General features: G+C 35.0%; 1 protein-coding gene across 2 annotated transcripts in view; it reads right to left on the reverse strand.

Moving 5' to 3' along the window:
- Positions 1-5146: 5146 nt before the first annotated feature.
- LOC128236296 (hemicentin-1-like) overlaps positions 5147-19365 on the reverse strand; it is an 81122-nt gene continuing 66903 nt past the window's right edge. For both annotated transcript variants that reach the window (XM_052951183.1, XM_052951182.1), the window contains 3 exons: positions 19167-19337; positions 18841-18920; positions 5147-9161 (listed from right to left, as the gene is read on the reverse strand). In XM_052951183.1, coding sequence (XP_052807143.1) covers positions 8979-9161; positions 18841-18920; positions 19167-19337 — 434 coding nt within the window. In that variant the 3' untranslated portion in view covers positions 5147-8978. The remainder of the gene's footprint in view (positions 9162-18840; positions 18921-19166; positions 19338-19365) is intronic.

Below are 19365 nucleotides of genomic sequence, written 5' to 3' on the forward strand. Positions count from 1 at the left end.
ATTCTGCCACAACTTTTTGACACACACATAACATAAATGATTTTAAAAAAAGTAGAAAAGTAAACATGAAAAATTTAAAGGTATTTTTTATATTTTGACCTGGAAATGACCTTGACATTGACCTTGAAGTAGTGTAGGTTATATGACAATTTGAGGTACATTATGAGAAACTAATATCCATGTGATTATTCTTTCTTATTCACTTAATGAAAATAGCTATATTTTTTATGTATTTCACACCTAATGCAAATTTATTTTGGGAAAAATTGTCGAGAGCCAAAGAAGCGATTTGATGATGCGTCATGCGAAATATTCCCGACACGCCTTCTGGCGATCGGCCGCCACGCCTTCTTATTGATCAACTATAACGAAAACATAAGTTGTGAATAGTCAATATTGATTACTCTTTTGATAAAGTTCGTCGCTGTGGGAATTAAGGCATGTCGGAGCGATCAACGCATGTCGGCTAGTAGCCTCGACGCGTGAAGGGACGTCGGCCTTGACTAGTCATGAAGGCCTGGTGGAAACAATACTTGCGAAACAGTGATTCCATGCAAAATAAACCTTATAAAATATATTTGATCAAATATCAGCTTTTTTCGCCTCCTGACACAAGATATATTTCTTGTACAGATATTCTCTGAAAGTTTACCAGTCTTCGCGAAAGGACCACTTTCATAGATTTAGTTTTTATTATATATTTTTCATGATTTTAATTTTGACAAATTAGAAAATCAAGATCATTAGACTAAGTACACGTATAGTCATCTACCTGACAAAAGATCTTGCCTGGAAGGCTTTTAATTTCTTAGCTCATAATTTGTACATGAGCAACAAAGCAAATACCAATGTGTATCAAAAATGACATATATACCTAAGATGTCTAGCATTTCAGACTATTTGCAAAGATATAGTTTAGACAAAAGTGGAGGCATGTTCTCTTCCATGACATCACTACCAGTGGCTGCAAAATGGAAGTTTGTTAAAAAGCAATAAAATGGTGTACATCCTAACCAAAACAAACAAAGTGACATAATGTAAATGGACAACTTGAACTCAACTTGTGTCAACAAAGATCTGACTGTGCAATACCTCAATTAAACAACCTCTATGCATTTATACCGACACTACATGGGCGGTGTTGATCGCAATGACAAAATTGAACAAGTCTTAATTTTGATCTATGTTATAATTTTATCCTTTTTAAATTTCTGAAAATACTAAACATTTGGAACATTAGATTTTAAAGACTGATTTTAAATGTTTAGAACTTTAACTGTTCCAAATTGGGACGTTCTAACATTTTGTGATATCATATTTCGTTTGTCAATTTTATATTTTAAGTTTGACCAATTCAAAATTGTTCAACATTTTGTTCATTCCAATTTGATGTTCAATTATCAATATTAGGTCGTTTCAAATCTGCTTGGACAACCAAGCAAATGTTTTGATCAAATTTCATCAATTTAGTAGTTCTTTATAAATTGTCTAATTAAATTTTGTTCCAACGACCAATTTTTTTGGAACTTTGACCGTTCGTTATTTGTTTGAACGAACTTATATTTTGTGATTTCATACCTTGATTTCTGTAGTTATGAAATTTTACCATTTCAAATTTCTTTGGACGGCAAATCATTTTCTGAATCCACAATTTGATACTAGTTCATTTTTTTCTATTTTTAAATTGTTCAAACACTTGAATATTTTGTGATTTCATATTCTGATTTTCAATGTTTTTGCATATTGGCCATATTTAAAGCTGTTTGGTCTACCGAGCATTTGCTATCAATCCATGTTTTGATTTTGTACATTTTAAATTCCTTTGGACGACTGAACATTTCTGCATTTAAAAACTGATTGTGATTTTTTTTTCTCAATTGGAACCTGTTATGACGACCTTACAATTTGTGATTTCATATTTTGATTTTCAATAATTTTAAATATTGACCAAATAGTTTGGTCATCTGAAAATTTTCTAATAATTCATGTTTTGATTTTATATTTTATTTTGTCCTTTTCAAATTTGTTAGGACGACCAAATATTTTGTGATTTTATACTATTCATATTCAATGGGTATCAATTTTGTTCATTTTTTATTACATATTAAGACTTTCAATAGCTTTGAAATCTGACTATTTTAAATTTGTTAGGTCAACAAAACATTTTCTATCAATTACTGTTTTGATTTTAGTTTAGACTTTGTCCATTTCTAATTTGTTAGAATGAATCTTATATTCAATTCATATGACCAATGTTCGGTCGAACGAGCAAACATTTTGTTTGATTTCATATTTCGAATTTTAATGGTCCTATAATCAGATGTTTTTCAACCTTGTTTGGTCAATATAACATTGTCTACAAATTCCTTTTTTCGATTTTGTCCATTTCTTGTTTGTTAGGGCGACCGAACATTTGGTACATTGAAATACTGATTGTGACTGTTTTTTTTAGAATTTCAACTGTTTTAAATTTGTTAGGACGAAGAACCATTTGATGAATTAATATTTTAATTTTACTAATTAATTGATATGACCAATGTTCGGTATGCCAAACATTTTATGATTTCATATTTTGATTTTTAGTAGTTCGAAAATCTGATGTATTTCAAATTTCTTAGGTCGACAGCATATGTTTTTATAATTTTCTGTTTTGATTTTAGTCATAATTTTGTCAATTTCTTACTTGTTCTGAATACCGAACATTAGTACATTTATGTTCTAATTTTGAATTTTGAATTTTAACTGTTTTAAATTGGTTTGGTAAACGTTTTCTGAATTTATATTTAAATATAACTAGTATATGGATATGAGCAAATTGAATGATCGGTCGACCCTTCATTTTGTGATTTCATATTTTTATTTTCAATAGTTACGACTATTTCAAACCTATTCGGTCGACCGAACATTTTCTAATTTCAAACTGTTTTTGATGTAAAATTGTATCAAATACTAAACGAAACCTTGTTTTATTGCTGTTATTGCTACATTTTCCAGTTCAAAATGCTTAAAAAGGACATGCAATATGCAAAAAAGTTGTCTGTGAATTGGGATCGATCGGGCAATCCATATTTAAAGTGGACGAGCTTATAGTTAACTATCCTTGAATATTCTAACTCTATGTTATGCACAAGAAGTCAGCTCAGTCTAGTACGGACAATGCCATACTCTTATGTCGCTACCGCGGCATATTGCTCGTTTTTGAGGAGTTTGTTATTGTACATATTGAAACATTGATGAGTATCCTAATTGTATGTTTTATACAAGAAGTTGATCCAGTCTATCTTGGCAAATGTTTTTTTTCAACTTCCATTCCATTTTGAATAATTGGAGCGGGCAAACTTTCATCAATTTTGATAACATATATTTTAGCATTGCTTCTGTACATCTGCATGCCGCTCCCTATAGTTCTTAAACTGTATACAGTTGTTTTCATTTTAATTATTTATAACAACCCGTCATTAACACTGTTTCAGAAAGTTTGAGTTTTTATTATTGGACGGTTTTTATAATTTTGCGACAAACTTTTAGTCGGTTATCTGATATTTTTTGGTAACCCTAGTTTCTGTTTCCGGTTTTCAGACAAGACCTACATATCTAGTTAATTCATTTTTTTAATTTTGTCTTTATTCATTTATGATATATAGACATTGTTCTCTAGATATCAGTCACTTACGTTCAAGTCTTTTAATACAATTTTGAAATTTCTTATGGAGTTTCAACTCAAATAATTTGTGTTCGTTCTTTGTCACTATCATGTACTAAGATAAAAGTTAATGTCGTTGATAAATGGCATTTTATTGCTGCTTAACCGTTATTGTTCTACCACTTAGTAGATCCCTTTGTTTGGCATGCATCGTTTACTTATATGTTAAGTTAATCAAATACAGACCAATCGCTATGGGTATTTTGACATATTCATGGTTGGTGGTATAAGTAGAAAAGAACATAAAAAACTGTACTTTTTACATCAAGCCATTCGCTGAAGTGTATAAATTTATATGAGCATTGCGTATGTTTGCCATTGTGTTCAAACGGAACCTATATATACACATGTATATTTATAATGTTGCACCCTTTGTTACCTTCTCCTGATGATATTGTATGTATAGTATTTGTGTTTGTCTAGCTAGCTTCACTTTGCATTTGTACCCACAACACATGTACTTTATTCATGCAACCCGACTAAATTGGTGATTATCTTGGCACTGTCTAAATCATAGCCAATTGCCAATTTTCATTTGCAAAACACATCCACTATAAAGTGTCGTGACATTGCATGTTGGTTATTTATCGATTGAATATGTCCATGTGTACAAATCATTACATAAATAATGCCTCTACAATAGTTCTGAGGGCATTTGGGCTGCAATTGTGACAGTGAGAGCAAGGCTTTAGTTGTTGATATATCATTAAATTCTTAATAAACCTCTTATGATTGTGTTATGGCATTGGTCTACGTATATAACACTGTCAACGCAATACACTTTTAGCAAATATCATTGACATTCTTACTCAGTTCCCTCGTAGCTTACTGATTTGGCTTCATTGGTCACTTGTAACATTATGACATTGGTCCATTGTCAATTATAACATTATGGCGTTGATTTATCAAACTTTCATAGTCAGCATAGGACGCACATTGACAGCTTAATGGCATACAATCTTGCTCCTTGGTAGCATTATCACATACTTTGTTATAACATCTTACACTGTTCGATAGTAGTGAAGTTCAGAAGGTTCTTGGTAGTTAGAAACTAGCAAAATGGCATTTGCCAATTTAATTGCCCATTGCCGCATATGCATTTTACGTCCATCCTTAACGAAGTGAGGCAAGTTTTAGTAAGACTTCAATATGCTTTCATCATGCTCATTGATAGCGTAATGGCATTGACCAATCAAACTGTTAAATACATATCATAGACCTACCTGGGTAATGATAGTTATTAATTGCAGTAGTTCATTGAATTCTTATAGGCTCCTTTCACTTATTATTGGTAGTGATTGTTTTCAGTTATAGGTCGCAATTATTAACGAAATGAGACTCCTGGGTAGAATCCATTATTTTTGCAATTTTACTACGATCTTTTTTTAAGACACAATATCATAATTTAACAAAACCAGATGAGACCAGGAACAAAACACCACATAGAGAAGATCATTTATTTTTAGAAAAGGTATATAAAAATTGAATGATTAAAGTAGGTATTTATATCAAATAGTTCAACACTAAATACGTACAATGCATAAAATACAAAGCGAACATACATATAAAATCTTAAATTGTCGTTCATTGTCATAAAAGGTCCGGCTTTATGACAATGAACAAAGCTTAATTTCCTATTAAGCATTGGGATAACACAAGCACGTTTAAGAAGGAAATTATAATTGAATGCTTAACAAATGGATGGGCAAAACAACATTTTATCACCGGCAACTATAGCTGATACCGTTCAAATCTGGCAGAACTCAGAAAAACAAACATTTGTCAACTATTCTATTAATCTACATAAAATAACATACTTGGGTTTTATCACAGAAATTGCTCTTTAAACAACTAGCACGACTAACTCCTTTAATTATTTTTTATTATTAAATTATATTCTAATATTAAACCATCATAAAAGAGTGGTGTCGTTCCCAGTTACCTAACGACAATACATACATATTTGTGAGGGTAATGTCCATCTTACCATTCTAAATCACACTAGTTTTATGTATAACTGTTCAGTTTGTGTCAATTAATTTAAATGTTAATAATAACTGGTCATCATTGATTATTTTATGTTCACAACTAACTATCTTAATTTAGTGGCGTTAACAACATATCATAATGTTTAGCTATCCACGGATCTTATTTGCCGACTTTTATTTTAGGTCACATTACATTTATTATAATGGGTATTAAATAAACTGTGTTGACTAAAATTAACAAAAAATCATATTAATATTATATTCATATGAAGTGTTTTACTATAACACACATGGATATTCCGTAAATAGCAGAGTAAAATATCAGCACTTTAACACATTGATTTAGAGAGTAATGATAAATCAAATAATTCACGAGAGTAGAGCGATTGATCTGCTCATCAAGATCAGAAGTCACATATGCATACACATTAAGAAATATAACACACCACTGAGGGTCATATGACATTATAAGGACCGGCCAGTCAGCCACCGAAAATGTATATGGACCGAGGCGTTAGCCGAGGTCCATTCACCTTCGGGGACTGACTGAGCGGTCCTTATAATGCCATATGGCCCGAAGTGGTGTGTTATATTTCTTATATTATACCAAACATTTTATAGAACCATTAATTATTTTTAATGCACTTAAGATGTGTTTTATTGAACAAAGCTAATAATGTTTACTTGCGACAAATCTACGTCGTTGTGAAAAAAGCAAGCCGCACCTACCAGTTGCATGACGTCACCGGTCCATATCATATTTTTGGCGAGGTCCGGACCGGCCAAAAATATGATATGGACCGGTGACGTCATAAAACTGGATTTTTATCAAAATACAGTGATATACGGACCGATCAAGTTTATATATACAAAGAAGGGACACATTTATGTGAGATATAATATTATGTTATATATAAAACATATCTGAACATATTAGCATGCTTGTTGTTGTATGGAATAGATTTTTACATGTTTGGTATAGTCAGTCCATCATTACATTTAAGCATTAATGATATTAACATACTTGTAAGAGCAATTCTTTTTTAACGTTTAAAAACGTCAGAAATATTGGATCTGGCACGATTTTTCATAAAGCACATAGTTTGATTCAACAAAATAGGGAGCGAGCCTTTGGCGAGCTACCTAACATATTTTCTGAACAGGAAATTTATCACTGGTCCGTTTCCGGTAATAAATATTAAAAACAATCTGCCTGGTTTAGCTGCGCTGATGATGAGCTAAATACCAAAACAGACAGAGGATTGCTATTTTACTCGCTACATACATTGCGGTAATGTAGATAAAGGTAGAATTTAAAGCAAAGTATCTATATACGATTATTTTTTCTGATTATAAGATGAATGAACTATGTGAAAGTATCTAGATAGAATCATAATATAAACACAATACTTTTAACGATATGTGCTTTCGTTTCAATGGTGACATCTTAAACATGTTAATGATGTCATGATTTATTATATATTATATGTTTTTCATCAATCAAGAGCAAATAGCACGTTTTCATCATGATGTTAATGAAGTAATTTATTCAAATAGATCTTTATTGTCAGAAAAAATGATATATACAGATATAAATTGCTTGGATGTCAAGCTATTTTTAGCAATGCGAAAGTAATTCCGAGACTACACACGGTACTTGCATGATGCGGACGCAGAAACGACAGTATGGTGTTACGGATATTTCAAAACGGCGTGCTGTATTTTCACTATTGGATATGGAAAGGAAATTGATAGGCATATACTAAATAAAGATATAAATTGCTTATATATCACCATTTAAGATTGTTCTTCCAATTTAATTGTTTTCAAACATGCGGAGTGATACATGTGTAATACAAAAGAAATGTGATGGTTGTGATGGTTATATTGAAGCAAAAACAATTTATAACATGTCATATAAATACATTTTGAATCCGTATCTAACAAATTTAAAGTTTAACCACGTAAAAACATATCCATGTCAAGTCCTAGCTCTCCGTATACCAAGTCATTCAGATTAATTATTTTTGGAGTATGCCATAATACAAAAATGTATATTGTAATAATAATAATAATAATAATAATAATAATAATAATAATAATAATAATAATAATAAAATAAGGATCTATACAGCCGTAATCATAATAAAGTGTTATATGTTGAGGTCATGTTTTTGATTGGTAGTTTCAATTTCATACAGTATAAATGCTCACTATTTAAAAGCTGTTGTAGTTTGTGCAAATATAACAAATTCATGTGCGTTTATAAACATAAAATAAAACAATAAAACATCAAAACATTTTGACTCTTAAAGACATAATCAATTATCCATATCATTCAGTATAATGAAAAAAATATAACTCTGACAATCAACGTTTTGTTCACTTTTCGAATACCAAACCAATCTTATTCAATAATTTAATTATAGAGTTTACTCTAAATGATTTTAAATCTATACAACATTTATTCATATTCCATACAAATGATATCAACTTACTTATCCAATGGCTTAAGAATACCGCTGTTGTTAATTTTTTCAACACGTTATGAGCGAGTAAAACACTAAACTGATATGTTTAAGATACATGTTCAATTAAATTAAATATACTTTTTTTTTCCATTTTGGAACGAATCTTGCTTGTTCTTAAAGAAAAACATAAGTACTTTTTTACTATAGTTTGAGGCATTCATTAAGTTCATGAAATTCTGAAATCTCTTAGCAACATTATAAAGTTTGTATACATCATCCAACATAATAACTTCTGGCGGAAAAATATTTCAAAGTGCATACTTTATTTCTGATTAACCAAACATAAATGTCATTTCACTGTTCATTATAAGGTTAAAATCTACAAAATGATTAACACCGGTGAAATGAATTTTTAACAATCGACCATTGATATTGATTTTTATGAATATTATATAAACATTCGGTGAACAAATATCTTAGTAATAGTCAAGTCAATATAAGATACATTTTCAATTCATTTTCATAAATGATACGATCTGAAATGTATTAAAAATAGTGTCTAAAGCCTAAAAAAGGTAAAATTTATCAAAATGCCTAGGGCAAATATATTAACGTATTGTTTAAAAGACAGTACTGAAAATTGAATGAGTTATTTGTTGACTTCTACAAATTGCAATAAACTTACGGTTTTCAAATAGTTCAACTTTTAAATAAAATAGTTAAAAAGTGAATACATGTAGGACAGCAATGTCTAATTAACAAACACTACAAAATAAGTTTTAGCTACAGTGATCTTGTTTAAAACAATCGCTTTTATTACTTTTTGTTTTCGCCAGATGCGTCGTCGTCACTGTCTGGCAACGGATCAGCCTTTCGTGATAAATCAACTTCTTCATACACTGTCTTGTCATCATGGCCGTTTATGTAAGGATTTTGTCCTTTTCGTGGTTTAGGAAAATCTAAGTCTGCGTAGACGAGTCCATCCTTGTTAACATTTTTCTAAAATGTAATAGAACGTTATTTGGCTACAGGTTTCCCTTTATAAAAATATGTATAACATAACGACGGGTATTATTCCTTAATCTTATTTTAAACAGTTGTTTCAGGATCTTATTTCAACTTTTCAATTATGTCTGCAGTAAATTGCTTAAAGTTGGTGTTGTGTAAGATTCAGAAAGATTCACACAATTGTATGTTAAATCTGATTCACCTCATAATGCATCTCTGTGTGGATTACCTTGTTAGGTTTGTATGAATTTAACTCAAACTGACGCACTAGGAAGACTTCGTGAATAATAGAATATGTTTGAAATTATCATACAGCAACAACAAAAACAGCAACAACAACAAGAAATATCTTTATTACACTCGGGTCATACAAACATGACAAAATGAGGACAAAAAAGATAAGTCAACAGTGCCAAAAAAGCTTATTAATACTAAAACGAGGAAGGATGACTTTGCGTCGAGTGGGGGAAATAAAATGGTTGTGTAATTTTCCATGGTAATAATTGTATGAAATATGTCTCTTATCATGGAAAAGAGGGAGACACTTATTTTTAAATACAGAATAACAGGGATAAAAGGGATAAACGTGTCTCTAATAGACTGTGTCTTGTTCAAGCATATCGTAAAAATAAGTTAAAAATGGAATTAGGAAACACAATATAAATACTTTAGTTTAACAAAAACGGGAAAAATTACATTGGTTGACAGACGTTGCGTATGAAATGTTTTACAAATAAAGCTACGCTTGTCATCTGTATCTGTATCTGTATCTGTATGGGTACGTCAAAGCTACCAATACTGGCTTTCACTTGACGGGGGTGTGCGCATAAAATTAGTTTTTATTTGTCTGTAAGTAGAGCTGATTTGAAGCAATCTATGGTTGATGAATCTACCACACTGTCACTTAATTGATTCCACTCTGGAACAGTTCTCACGAAGAATGAGTTCTTGAAATTGGCTGATCTACTATCTATATTTGAAAAGCACTGTTTGTTATTATTCACTGAGTTTTCCACAATGTTTTTGGTGATAAAGTTTTCAAAACGTTTAGCCCTAATTGTTCGTTTCGGTCTCAAAGGTGTGAGATAGTGTTCAATATTGATGGCCGGTACGTGCCCTTTCACCATCTTGTACAGAAAGGTCAACCGCTGGTGGCGACGTCTCTCTTGAAGTGGGAGGAGGTCTAGTTGGGACAGCATCTCTGTGACCGCACCATCATGTCGAGAGCGGTAATCCCTAGTGATGAAGCGTGCTGCCGATCGCTGGATTTTCTCTAGTCGGTTGATGTCACTGGTTGAGTAGGGGTCCCAAATGACGCAGCCATACTCGAGCTTGGACCGAACTAGAGCCAGGTATGCGTTCCTCCTGCATTCTTTTGGACAGTACCGGAGGTTGCGACGTAGAAATCCAAGGGTTGAATTGGCCTTCTTTGCTATGTTGGTTATGTGGTTATTCCACTTCATATCTTCGGAGAATGTTATGCCGAGGTAGGGGTTGGTTTCTACACGTTGTAGTATGGAGTTGTTGATCTGGTAGAAGAAGCTGGATTTGTGCTTTGAGCTCAGAAGGTAGCACTTCTTCGCGTTAAACTTCATCCCCCAGTCATTGGCCCATTGTTGTAGAGCGTCTAGGTCTTGTTGCAGCTGTTTGTGGTCTCGGAACGAGTTAATCGCCCGGTATAGCAGGCAGTCGTCAGCAAAAAGTCGGATGGTGGACTTCACTCTCTCGGGCAAGTCGTTGATATGGCAGAGGAACAGCAAGGGTCCGAGCACAGTGCCTTGGGGGACGCCGGATCCAACGGGGACTTGCCGGGACTTCTCACCTTCAACGACGACACACATTTCTCGCAGAGTCAGGAAGTGGGAGATCCATTTCAGTAGTGGTCCTCGAATTCCATAATTCTCTAGCTTGAGGAGCAGTCGTTGATGAGGCACTGTGTCGAACGCCTTGCTGAAGTCCAGTATGATGGTATCCACCTGCTTGTTGCGATCGAAATGCCCAAGGAGATCATGTGCAGTGACGACGAGCTGGGATTCGCACGAGTAACCCGACCTGAAACCGTGGTTCAGAGATGTAAGAACGTTGTTGTTGTCTAGATGGTTGAGGATGTGGTGGCAAATGATGTGTTCCAGTAGTTTGGAGACAACGCAGGTGAGAGACACAGGACGGTAGTTCTCAGCAGTGTGACGATCCCCCTTTTTGTAGACAGGCGCTACGTTGGCATTCCTCCAGTCATATGGCAGCTCACCGGTGTCAACTGAGCGCTGGAATATGGCAGTGATGGCAGGTGTGGCTTCCGCAGCACAAGACTGGAGAACGCGGTTTGGTAGCTCATCTGGTCCTGCCGCCTTGTTGACCTTGATGTTTCTTAGGAGTTTTAGTACTCCTTCAGCCCCAATTGTGAGTGGTGGAGTTTCGCTGTCAACTCGTTTTGGCAAGGGTGGAGTCTTCTGGTTTGCGTCATCCTTGGTGAAGACGGATTGGAATTGTTCGACAAGGATCTCGGCCCTACCTTTTGGGTCAGTGACAAGATGACCTTGACTGCGTAGAGGTGCGATGCCTATGTTGTCTTCATTCTTGGATTTGACGTACTGCCAAAAGGGTTTGGTGTTGTTTTCTTTCAGGCCTTCATCAATAACTTTGTTGATGTGGGTCCATTCGGCTTGCCGTAGGTGGCGCTTGCAGTCCTTTTGGCACTGTCTATATTTGGTCCAGTTGTTGGTTTTCTTGGCCTTCTTGTAAAGTTTGGCTTTGCGTCGTAGATGGCGTTTGACGGATCTGGTTATCCAGGGTGTTGAGTTCTTTCGTGTTTTCATCTTTGACGGGATATGTTTGGAAATTGCTGATTGGAGGTCTTCTTTAAATGTGTTCCATAGTTGATGAACTGATGTTTCGTCTTTATAAAGTTGTACAACTTTACTTGAGATGGCGGCAACGTTCGTCTTCAGGTCATCCCAGTTAGCTTTAGAGAAGATAAAGCATCGCCTTGGCTTCTGTTTGCTGTAGTAGGGTCTTGTGTTCGAATCCACGACGACAATATCATGGTCGCTTATCCCTGGAGCAGTGGTACTTGATTTTATCAGAGACGGGTTGTTAGTAAAGGTCAGGTCCAACATTCTGTTTTCTCGGGTGGGCTCATCATGGGTCTGAGTGAGGTTGAAGTCGACGGAGAGGTCTAGTACCGCCTGTTGAACTGCCTTGTCGGAGGCACCGTCCTCCACTGTGAGGTTCTGCCAGTTGATGTCAGGGCAGTTGAAGTCTCCGGCCAGGAAGGTAACTTTATCCTTCTGTTTGTCTAGCAGCTCAAGCGACTTCCTCAGTTCATTCACATCCTCCATTCTCCTGTGTGGCATGTAGAATGAGGCTACGAGAAGGTCCTTCCGACCTTTAAGTTTCACTTTGACCCATTCAAGCTCGCATTCAGTCACTAGCTCTGGTTTCTCCTCAGCTACAAGGTCTTCGTGTATCAATACAAACACGCCTCCGCCAAGGGAACCTCTGTCATTACGGTAAGCACGGTAGTGGGTTGGAAAAACTTCGCTGGATTTGGTTGCGTCAGGGGAAGGAGGTTTACCTGGTTTGACTCCCTTGAGCCATGACTCTGTTCCGCATACTATATCAGGTTTGATGTAGTTCAGGGCGGCTTCGAGATGTGCATGCCTTCCACCACCTAGGCTGCGGCAGTTGACGTTCATGATGCGAAGATTCCGCTTCTCTGAAACACAGAAGAGCGATGAAGTATTCGTACTGGATTGGCTGTGGGAGGATGGCTGACGCCTGCGAGATGTACTTAGCCTGTCGGTGGGACTGCTTACGTGGCTGGGGTCGAACACAGGATTAGAAGCAAGTGAATCAACAGTGGAATTCAAATCATGTGCAGCAAGACAATGGAAACTATTTGTAGTACTGAGCTCGAAACTTCTAAAAGTAAATGATGTCATGTTGACGCTGTCGCACTTGCAGCAGAGCCACTGGACGCTTTTATGTTTGGCGAGTAGGTCATAGTCAGCTGAGCACAGCTCAATGCATGATCTATGATGCCATATGTCACAACCATCACAGCATAGGCCATCGTGGTGTTCCCATGTAACCGGCATTTCACAAAGACCGCAAGGGTAGACTGGTGTATTTGCTGGACCTGGATTACTCTCGATATCCCCACAGAGAAGTAGTAGGCATGTAAGTAGCGTGCAGGCTCTACTGGGGGGATGCTTGCTCATCAATCCCAAGGTGGAACCGATGACGGAGTATTCGTGCAAAAATTGCAGTTTGGACGGATGGAAGCTGGAGGAGAGGCGAACAGTCTCTTGTCTTGGTTGTGCAGAGTGCCATGACAAAGCCAGTGAGGAGTCCAAGGGTCATAATGTAACGCTCCATGGTCTGTGTTTCGTGCCCAAGTGTGAGCAGGTGGGTGGGGTACAAGGGGTTTCCAGACACGCACCGGCACCGAAGTAGGGAACACTTACATTGACATTTTTAGGGCTAAACTTACAAACTGTGGTTTACACATTCAAAATATATCGAAACTGTCCTCTGGTGACACTTGGATCTATAAATATTTAATTTTTTTCCACATTTTATTTTCCGCGATGTTTGCTTTTTCGCGCATGCGCACACGTCATTAGTGGAAATTGACAGCTCCTTGTATTTAATTGTATATGGCCTATTGAAGTGATAGGTTGGTAGGTATTTTCTTCTGACATTTGAAAAGGATGGGAAAACTAGTAAATAGTAGTATTCATCACCAAGGTCTAACCTACAAATATGACAGTATCTTTTGCGTAGTGACCATTATTATACCCTCCTATTTCTATCGGGAATTTGTGGTTCGCCATACGGAATTTACTCATAAAGAGTTTCAAATTAGACGAAAGATTTAAAAAGTATTTTTCTAATTGGATAGTTTTCTAGAACAGTGAGTTATTTTTGCCTTAAGAAAAGTTATTCATTACAGAGTGCCAATCTTGTTTGAACTGGTCGATTAGGACTTGTTTAACACATTTGTGTAAATAACGGTTTATATTTGTAGATTGTTCTAACCATATATTGGAAATCCCCGTATTATCTAGAACTGATTTGATGTGGTCTGTTTATTTATATATCTGGAATTATCATATGCCATTGACCTACAGCAAGTTTGTGATAATTTAGTTTGTTAACCTAGAACATTAGATAACAAGAATTTTATCATTTTACATTTAATAGCAATTTCTAATGGGTATCGTCCAGTTTCTCCATACAGCAAATACGCAGGCGTGCTCGTTTAGTTTTTGTTATTTTTCTGAGAAAACTAAGATGAACTTGTTAATTAATTTTTAAGTTGCATAGCCCCATACTTCAGCCGAGAATACTAGTATTGGAAATACTGTTAGGTCAAATAATTGTAATTGTAAGTCATGTAAATACGTTTATATAGAAAGTGCATTGCCTTTTTGGCCTGTTCAACTAGATGTTTTTGGGGTTAAGAAAACATCTCCTGAATATTTATATTAAGTAACCGTTTCTATTTTTTGTTCTCCTATTTTGAAACAATAGCGAGTCGGCCTATTAGTTCCCAAAACAACTTCTTTGTTTTATCGATATTGACATTTAAATCAAATGTATTGCAATAATTATCAAAATCATCAACCATTGTTTTGCAATTTGTTTCAGTTTCGCTAGGTAGCGCTGTATCGTCAGCGTCAGGTAGGGCGAGTATTTTTAGATAGGTGACCAAGTATTGTTCGTTGCGTACACTTATTTCGACTACTGTATTGTTCAGATGAAGAAGAAAGGATGCCAAATCATTCTAAAAAAATGAAAACATTACCGGTGACATTTTTTCTGCTTTTTACTTTTAAAGAATGGTGATTTTATGTTCTTCTCACCAGAAACACAGGATTTAATATCGCTGTATAAATTGTATATCATACATATACATTTGCCTGTTATGTCATACTTGAGTAGTTTTCTCCACAAATAAACTCCGTCAATATTGTCAAATGCAGAGGGAAAATCGACATAACAGCAGTTTCATTTACTTCTTACAAAGTAGGTCTATAAGTTTATACAAAACATCAATATGATCAGTCGTTGCATAATTTGCTCTTCAAACGGCTTGATTTCTTCTAGTATTGTAACTGGGCTATAATTTATACACTCTTGCGGACATTTTTATAAATGTGCCGAATAATACCAGCTCTCCAAAACGTTCGGGTATATAACCGGTCTCCAAGGTAATATGTTTTTTAATAAATTGGCATAAATGATGAGCAGGTAGCTTTTATGTGTTCATTTAGGATGCAATCAAATTGATACGGGCATTATTCTTCTTTTTTTGAGAATTCATTGATTCTACCAATTGTGTAAGAACTGCCAGGTGTTCTTGATTGATTTTGTTACAAAACATCTCCTTTTTATCAGTTTGCAATTTAGGACATGTTTTAAGGACATGCTCTGATTCAGGTTCTTTTATCATGCTATAAGCTTGTAGAGAAGAGCTTACTGTCAAAAAGACACTTAAAAGTGAATGGCCGTCTGATAATAAGTTGTCAGGGTCTTAGATTACAAAAAAAATAATTGTCTAGCAACAAAATGCTTGAAATACAGTTTTACATCGCATACAAGCTTTTAAAAGTGAATTCAACAACGTTTTTATCTGCTTAGAACCTTCCATTTAGTTTGATTATAGTATTGTTTTTACATTTGTTTAATAGTCTATGTCTTACATTGTTCGTTCTCATATATTTAGATTTTCTTTTTTGTGTTAAACTTTTATTATTTATGTTGAGAAAATGCGTTGAAAAAGTTCAATGTCTCATGATAAAATTTAAAATAGATTGGAAGAAAATCACCGACCAATAAATAATCGTCTAGGTACCCTGTCCTACCATAAGTATCTCCAATTGATAAAATGTATTTCTTATACAACGAAAAGTTACTTATTTGATTTTATTATCTAAGGTCGAATATTTCATGTAAAAAATAAGAGATTTCAGGTGAAATGTACATAGCTCCCAATAAACATATTCCTCAAATTGAGAACCTAACAATGATTTTTCAATATTAAACCAAAAAATATATTGGGATGCTGATTCAATGATTGTTTCATGTTGAGCTATAGACATTTTAATCAAACTCGCAATACCACCGCTTTTGCGTCTTACTCTTTGCTTTCTTGCAAACGATAAAAAAACTATTATATTTGAATAGTTTGCTTTCCTATTTGACTATTTATAGCGTCATCGTTAGGTAGATGGGTTCTTAGGAGCTATTTGTAGCACGAGATACCGAGGCTGTCAAAATTCCTCCACGGGGTTTGGTAGGCACAGTTGAGCTGCTTCTCGGAATACCACTGCTGGTTGTTTACTTTGAGAACTGTTGAGAAGAGCTTTGTTTTAACACTTTGTGATTTTACATTTTGGATATTGGTATTATTAATATTTTGTGACATACTTGGAGTAACATTTGCTCGTGTTGTTGTGACATGAACACGATTTGACATGGGTTATAACACAGATTTATTTTGATGATTCGCACTTGATGAAACTGGTAGTAGCTCTCTGAACGGAACGGTGTCGCTGATGACTGAGGGTGAATTTGGTGCCCTGTGTTGCGGTCTTTTTCCGGCGACGAATCCTGGTGTCTCCTCGGCGAATTACTGGTAACTGCTTGTGCATACGTTTGGATAAACGTTGAGGCACGTGTTATGTAGGCGGCTTATTTATGTATTATGCACTTGCTTTGTATTTAGAATGATGTTTATTGTTACAAATTATACATGTATCTACATTTATTACATTCTGGAACATTGTGGATACGTTTGGAAAGTTAAAGAATAGTATGGAAACTTCTGGAATGTTTGTTACTTATCAAGTATATTCTAGAAAGATCTTTGACTATACATATATAAGGTATAGCAAAGTTAAAGGGGATCTTTGGTTACCTTTTGTGACATTTATAAATTTTAAAATACAGATTTACATTTGGATTATTCTTCGGGGAGTTTACTGTGTGGACTATTTAAATTATAAGTGCTCAAAAACATTCTGCTTTTTGGACTTTAAAATTGGAAAAGAACATAAACCAGGATTGGAATTATTTAAGCTTTTTGGAAGTGTAAAACAGGTATTTTAATTATATTTCAACATGTTACTTTAACATCATAAATTTTGTAAAGTTTGTTGCTGGCTTTGTTTTTCTCGTTACGCCTGGCTCGTAATACACGATAAAGGCTGGTGATTGTCTGCCCTGGCCAAGTTTGTGTGCTTTGTGGTAATTTGTTAAAAGCTGTCTGACCAACCAAGAAAGACGTTTACTATATCCTCGCCGTTGTGAGCTATCATTGCTGGACATTAAAACCTGGCTTCTCTACCATAACGCTATCGATGTTTAGGAAAGACCTACGCCCAATCAGTTCGTCTGCTTTGGCTACAAATAAAACTGTAATTTTCAGTGACCTTATTCTTGGTCTGTTCTGGGGACGATTGATAACAAAGTTCTTAGGTGGGTCCTTGCTACCTAATTTTTCTGCATTGACAATGGTGAAGTTGTTAAGCTCTTGTGACAATGTGGACTCAATTATTCCACTGCTCATAGGTTTCTTATTGCCCTTTTTCGTCAAGATTGAAAATAATAATGTTTCGTTGCCTAGATTTCCAGTCAATTTGCAATGCTCTGTAAATTACCTTGATTATGGTTTCTGAGGTCTTTGAATCGTTTTCACTGACTCTGTTGGTGTTATCCGTGACCTTAAAAGTTTCTCAACGACACCCTGCATTGACTCCAAGTGCAATCTTTACTGGAAAATAGCCGTTAATTTTCGTCTGTTGACAATTTGTTGAAAGTCTCCGAATCGGTAGTTCCGTCCATACTACCTGTATTCGCCCTTCTGCACTTGTCCTTCCTGACTTGTTTCCATTCAACCTCGTTCCCACCCATCGTTAACCGGTTTTGTGTGCTGACATTAGTCTCATTGTCAATTAATTCACTAAATTCCTCATTTAGAGTTTTATCGAAGTCGTTATCCATAAACACAGCTATTGTCTTCCTCATTCTTCTAATATATTGTTGATAGTGTGTACGTTTAACACCAAAAATTTCAAACAATAGTTTTTCACGTTAATTCGTACGTTTTGACTGACCGTCATTTTTAAACTCCCTACAGTGATACCGATAGTTAAATAAATACTGTTTATATATTCAGTGGTTTTAAAGCCAAACTGATATCTTATTCCGCTATTTAAGACCTAAGTGAACATACGCACAAGTAAACAGTGTTTAATTTATATATGAAAAACTACAGACACAAGCTCAGTAGACAAACATGTAAACATAAACCATGTCTAACGGCACAGGGTAGACGCCAAGGACATAGAACACAAAAACAAGCAACAAACACAAACAAAAAACATGAAACAACAGCACAAAACTCCACAAACAACACAGCAATATATTATATAAAAACTAGGTGTGTTTATCAAGGATTGTTAGGTAGCGCCTTGGAACGGTCAAATATAGTCTAAATCGCATCGCCTTGCTCCCAACAACGGTAGTAGTCTTACAAACAAAACACAAAATTCCTGGCAAAGGTATGGCAAAAATGTATTTGGTATTTCTACAACTTGACGTTTTCTAAATAAGTGAGCTTGAATTGTTTAAGCGCCTTTTATTTTACATAATCTATACGTACCTTATTTTCTGTAAGCTCGAGCGATGAATCTTCAAATGTTTTGTTTTCATATGCCTTCTTTCCATGCTTCTTTGCAGCAGCTGAAATAAAAGCATGCAAACATTTAAGGATAACCATACTATAATAGTAAAAAGCATATGTTACTCGATAAAACCAGAGCAATTGTTAAGATATAAGTGTGCTGTTGTTTTCAGTATAAGGTGATTCACATGAATCGGCCGATATACGATATATTTCAATGTTTGTCAACACAAAGCCTCGGATGACTACTACAACTGTAAAGCAAGTTATTAAGAGAAAAAACGTCGTACAATATATTGACTTACCCTTTTTTGGGGCTACTTTATTGACTTCTGCGTATAACTCGGTACCTGCTGAACTTGACGCCTTAGTTTTATTTGGTTGTGCATACAAGGCATCTGCGCCTGAATTGTTGATATGGCGTGATATATCTTCAGCTGGGACATACATTGTATTTTCAATAACATCCGGAATTTCTGGAAAAATAATCACAACACTTTCATA

This window comes from Mya arenaria, chromosome 5 (assembly GCF_026914265.1).
Source record: "Mya arenaria isolate MELC-2E11 chromosome 5, ASM2691426v1".
In the NCBI taxonomy this organism is placed as follows: Eukaryota; Metazoa; Mollusca; class Bivalvia; order Myida; family Myidae; genus Mya; species Mya arenaria.